This window comes from Poecilia formosa, unplaced genomic scaffold (genome assembly GCF_000485575.1).
Source record: "Poecilia formosa unplaced genomic scaffold, Poecilia_formosa-5.1.2 Scaffold422, whole genome shotgun sequence".
Lineage (NCBI taxonomy): Eukaryota > Metazoa > Chordata > Actinopteri > Cyprinodontiformes > Poeciliidae > Poecilia > Poecilia formosa.
The window spans coordinates 227,192-232,581 of record NW_006800361.1 but is presented as its reverse complement, the minus strand read 5'-3'; the positions used below and the strand labels follow the sequence as shown (position 1 = coordinate 232,581).

The 5,390-nt window shown below is 50.1% G+C and overlaps 1 protein-coding gene across 1 annotated transcript in view; it reads left to right on the top strand.

Annotated features, from left to right (window-relative positions):
- LOC103155346 (inactive ubiquitin carboxyl-terminal hydrolase 54-like) overlaps window positions 1-5,390 on the top strand; it is a 24,000-nt gene that overhangs the window by 13,338 nt on the left and 5,272 nt on the right. The window contains 6 exon segments of the mRNA XM_007577004.2: window positions 1,663-1,831; window positions 1,968-2,168; window positions 2,272-2,400; window positions 2,936-3,572; window positions 3,817-3,941; window positions 4,011-4,175. Of these exon segments, the coding sequence (XP_007577066.1) occupies window positions 1,663-1,831; window positions 1,968-2,168; window positions 2,272-2,400; window positions 2,936-3,572; window positions 3,817-3,941; window positions 4,011-4,175 (1,426 nt within the window).

Genomic DNA, 5,390 nt, shown 5'->3' with positions numbered 1-5,390 from the left:
CTACTGGAAATGCTAACGGAGCCATTACTGCTGGGAATGCTAATGGAAATGCTAACGGAGCCATTACTGCTGGGAATGCTAATGGAAATGCTAACTGAGCCATTACTACTGGAAATGCTAACGGAGCCATTACTACTGGAAATGCTAATGGAGCCATTACTGCTAGGAATGCTAATGGAAATGCTAACGGAGCCATTACTACTGGAAATGCTAATGGAAATGCTAACGGAGCCATTACTGCTCCGTTAGGTTATAATAATACCAGAATGATGTGAGATAACAGAATAATGTCATAACTTGAGAATAAAATTGTATTAAACCAATAGTATAGTTGTAAAAATACCAAAAATAAAGTCATAAATATGAGCATGTTGTCAGAGAATAAAGTCATATTTTACAGTGTAACTGATAATTAATCTGTGGAAATAATCAAATTATGATGAAGGATGAAGGATCTGCTCCTCTTCCTCACTTCAGCTCACAGTTACATCCATCCATCCATCTCTCTCTCTCTCTCTCCTCCTGCTCTAGTTTTTCATTCTTTCTTTGTGAAACAGGAAATCCCTCCATTGTTTGTTGGTGCAGCTGGTTGGATCGGAGGTCAGAGGTCAGATCAGTGAACACTTTTCACCCACGCTGCAGACCAGCTCCCGTCTCTTTCTGCCTGTTAAACAAACCGTTACTCTCTTTGCTCTGGTCTGGTCCAGTCCGCTCTGGTCCGGTCCGAGCGCTGCTTTGGAAAACGGAGGACGGGTGGAAACGATAGAGAGAGAAAAGAAAAGCTAAAGGAGGAAGAGGAAGTTTTTCTTCCTTCAGAGAGACGGTGAGACGCTGCTGGCAGGATTCAGGTCATGTTCTCACGTTTACAGCAGAATCAGATGTTAAAACCAGCTGGGTTTATTTCCAAATACTTTGGCTCTCGTTTTTAGAGGAACGTCAGAGAAACTGGTTGAAGCTCGGTTCGATTTTTCTTTAGTTTATGGAAAGTTTTCAGTTAGACATGAATCCATCTGAGTATATTCAGAAAACCTGAATCAATACTGAAACTAACTGATGTTTGAGTGAACGACTAAAACTACTAAGTATTATTATTGTTATTGTGAATAGTTTGTTTCATGGGGTTACGGTTACTTTGGACAAGAAAATGGAGGTTAATGATGATGGATGGATGGTTGATGGATGATGAGTGGATGGATGTTGGATGGATGGTTGATGGATGATGAGTGGATGGATGTTGGATGGATGAATGATAGATGGTTGATGGTTGTTGGATGGATGTTGGATGGATGGTTGTTGGATGGATGGATGATGGATAGCTATTCAACCTTCGTTTCCATAGAAACCGGTTCTTGTTGAATAAATTTGAGGCTCAATGTGAAATCAGTGTGAAAATCTTCTCTCTGATTTTCATGCTGACTCTGAAACATCCCATAATAGTTTCATGTTTCTGTGTTTATATGAATCAGAAGCAGAAACATTCGTTCCCATGGCAACCAGAGCAGAGCTCAGGTCTCCTCTGGTTCTCCGGTGGTCAGTTCTGGGGTTAGCCCTCAGAACTGGATCCAGTCCAGAACCGGACCTCCAGCGTTCAGAGGTTTCAGTGAACGGCTCCAACACGGCCCTGCTGTTCCCCCTCCCTCCCTGTTTCTGCTGTTCCCTCAGATCGGGCCCCGGTGGAAGGACGTGGTGTCGCGCTGCATTAAAGGCCGCTACCAGCCGCTGCTGCTGCTGTACGCCGACCCGCGTGGGACGCCGGTGACCCTGCAGGACCTGCCACCACGCCTCGACCTGCAGCGCCTCCACAAGGCCGGCTACGACAGCGAGGACTCGGGTAACCAGGAGCCACTCGGCCTGTAGGGCTGCCGGCTATCCTGCAGCCGGCAGCCCTGTAGCAGCTAGCTGCTGTAGGGCTACCGGTAGCTCTCTGTGTGTTTAACTCATAAATGACCCATCGCTGCCCCCTGCAGGCCGCGAGCCGTCCATCTCCAGCGACACTCGAACCGACTCGTCCACAGAGAGCTACTGTGGCCGCCAGTCCTCCCAGTCCTATCATGAGGCCGTGGCGAGTCGCTGCTCATCTGACTCACAGGGAACGCTGGTCTGCATGGAGCGACCCGACAGAACCGACAGAACGCTGCACGCCTCCCTCTGCAGCCTGGACGCCATAGGTACCAGACTGTCCTCTGTTGTCCTTGCTCACTGCTTCACTCATTCATTCATTCACCGTGTTGCATGATGGGTAAACCATCCCATAATGCCTCTCATTGTAAGGCCGTGTGGCAGATGAGCAGCCTCTGAGGAAAGGAGGCGGGGCCACAGACAGGAGGCGGAGCTCCAACAGGTCTTCTCAGCGAATCAAACCAGAACCCGATCCGCCATCAGCAGGTTACCACAGCGATGGTAGGCGGGGCTTAGATTAACGAGGAAACGCTAAAATAAATTATAATCTAATGAACAGGAAGGTAGACTCACCTGAACTCAAAGATCAGAATAAAGAGTTTATTACATCAGTTAGTTTATAAAACAAAACAAACGGGTGATGAAGATGATGAGGTTTGATTTAATCTGATTAATCTGGTTCAAACTGGTTTAATCTGGTTCAAGTCAAATTAAACCAGTCTGATTAAACCAGATTAAACCGGTTTAATCTGATTAAACCGGTTTAATCTGGTTTAATCAGATTAAACCGGTTTGATCAGACTGGTTTAATCTGATTAAACCAGATTAAACCGGTTTAATCTGATTAAACCGGTTTAATCTGGTTTAATCAGATTAAACCGGTTTAATCAGACTGGTTTAATCTGATTAAACCGGTTTAATCTGGTCCGTTCTTCATGTCCTCATTCTCTCGCCTTTCGCTCCTCATCGCTGCTGTCCTCTGTCCTCCTCCGTCTCTCCTCTCGTCCTCTACATGTTTTTCTCCTCCGTCCTCCAGGAGAAACCTTAAAGGAGAAGCAGGCTCCTCGGCACCTCCCCAAACCTTCATCCTCCTCCTCCTCATCCTCAGCCAGTCGCCTCAGAGACTTTAAGGAGACGATGACCAACATGATCCGCCCGCTGTCCTCCTCGTCCTCCTCCTCTCTGCCGGCCGCCGTCCTCTCCTCTGAGCTCCTCTCCTCCTCCTGCTCCAGCCAGCACCTCCCTGCTGCAGACACAGCTCTGTGCTCCTCCTCCGCTCCAGTCCAGGACTGGGAGGCTGACAGCACCAGCAGCGAGTCCAAGGCCAGCTCCTCAGGAGGAGCAGGGAGGTGCCGGCCGGCGTGGAGGCCGCGGAGGGAGACGCTCAACATCGACACCATCTTCATGCGCGAGCGGCGGAGGCAGGCAGGATACAGCCCGCTGGGAGGAGGAGCCTGTGAGCCCGATGGGGCCCACAGCACCTCGTCAGGCCAGGAGGAGGCGCCGTCCATCAGAGCGGCGTTCTCCCAGACTCTCCCCAGCTCCTTCAGAGGGCCGCAGCTCCCTGCGCCTCCTGCTGCTCCCAGGCTGATCCAGAGGATGGAGAGCGGCTACGAGAGCAGCGAGAGGAACAGCGGCAGCCCTGTCAGCCTGGACCTCAGCCTGGGAGACAGGTGAGACTGTTGGGGCCAAACCTAGAGGTGAAAGGTCACAGAATCACCAGAGGGAGCTGGTTCTGAGCAGTAGGAGCCCCAAACAACATTCATGAATTTCAGGTCTCTGATCTCAGGATAGAGTCTGGGGTCAAAGAGCAACAGGAGATGGTTCCCCTAAATCTGACACCAGTTAAGACTTGACCTTTGACCTATGGCTGTTTGAAAGAATCCCATCCCATAATATGATCCGCTGTGTCTGCAGGGAGAGTGGTGTGAAGAAGCCTTCCTCCTCCTCCTCATCCTCAGGACCCTCATGGAGGAACATCAGGTCAAAGAGCAGCGGCGCTCTGCTGCAGGACCTCGCCTCCTCCAGCAGGGGGAGCCTCGGTATGAAGGCCGCCGTCTGTAGGCCCTGATCCAGAGTCTGTCTGTAACCTGCTGTTCCTGCTGCTGCAGCGCCCCCCGCAGGCCGCAGCGAGCTGGACGAGCTGCAGGAGGAGGTGCTGAGGAGAGCCAGGGAGGAGGAGCAGCAGCGGCGGCAGGAGAAGGAGAGGGAGGAGGCGCTGGGCTTCAACCCCAGACCCAGCAAGTACCTGGACCTGGACCAGCTGCAGATCCAAGGTAACTCAGGTTCTGGTGGTTAAACCAGGAGTTCAGACCAGGTGATCCCTGCTGAGTCTCCTGTTGTTCTGGTTCTGGTTCTGTTGGACTCCAGCACCTGCTTGACCCACTGAGCATGAGAGACGATGGATGGATAAACCCTGAACTTTGTGTTTAGTTGTTAAAGTCTCCAGATGTCCTGTGGTTCTTTGAAGACAGAGCAGTCCATGTTCATCTGGAGTCTAACTGATGACGGTTCCCCAGCAGAGAGCTGCCGGACCGGAGCGGATCCTCCAGAACCTGAAATGGGTCTGGGCTGGTTACCATGTGCAACCAGACTCTGGTCTGATGTAGAGAATCAGAAACCAACCGAGACAATCTGGACTTTGTGTCATGGAGCTTTGCTCTGCCTGAATGAGGGGTGAGCCTCATCATGCTGACAGCGTCAAAGGTCCGCAGGAGGTTCTGATGGGTCCAAAATGGACCAAGACAGTACACCACACACCATCACCTGGATCCCTGATGCCTCTCCAGATGGTTTCATGTTTTCTGTTCCTGACTGTGGTATCTGCTGCTGTAGCTCAGCTGCTTCAAGGTTCCACATGTAATTTGGGGGAATAGTTAAATCATTTTGATCAGGGTGTGATTTTTATCAGAAGGAGAAACAGACCGGGTCACTTAGACCCGAACAGCCAGGAAAAAAGTCCAAACTTGCCACATGTATGAAGATTCCCTGGATATTCATTCCAGTCGTGTTTTAAATACTCCAGATGTGGTAAAAGTCCAGAGTAGTGAGCTGAAAGACTTACAGAGAGAAAACTGGACCAGCCAAAGCATTAACACACACCACTGTCAGAAACCTCAGTAAAGGGACCGAAACCTTCAGCAGGTTGTAGATATTCACGGTTGAATTTGTGCAGATGGATCCGTAAACCTCCGGTCGGTTCTGATGGTCCCAGTTTCTGTATCCACTGATCAAATCCCAACACGGTCGGCCCGACGGGTCAGAGGAATGAAACCGGAACCGGAGCAGGACGATCACCAGGAGCCAGAGTTGATCGATTCATTGATAATATCAATAACATTTATTAGAAACAATAGTTTTACATTCAGACGTTCTTCAGTTCTTGATTTGAACCAGAGCTTGTTACTCTGTGTGTGTGTGTGTGTGTGTGTGTTCCTATGCGGTGTGTGTGTGTGTGTGTGTGTGTGTGTGTGTGTGTGTGTGTGTGTGTG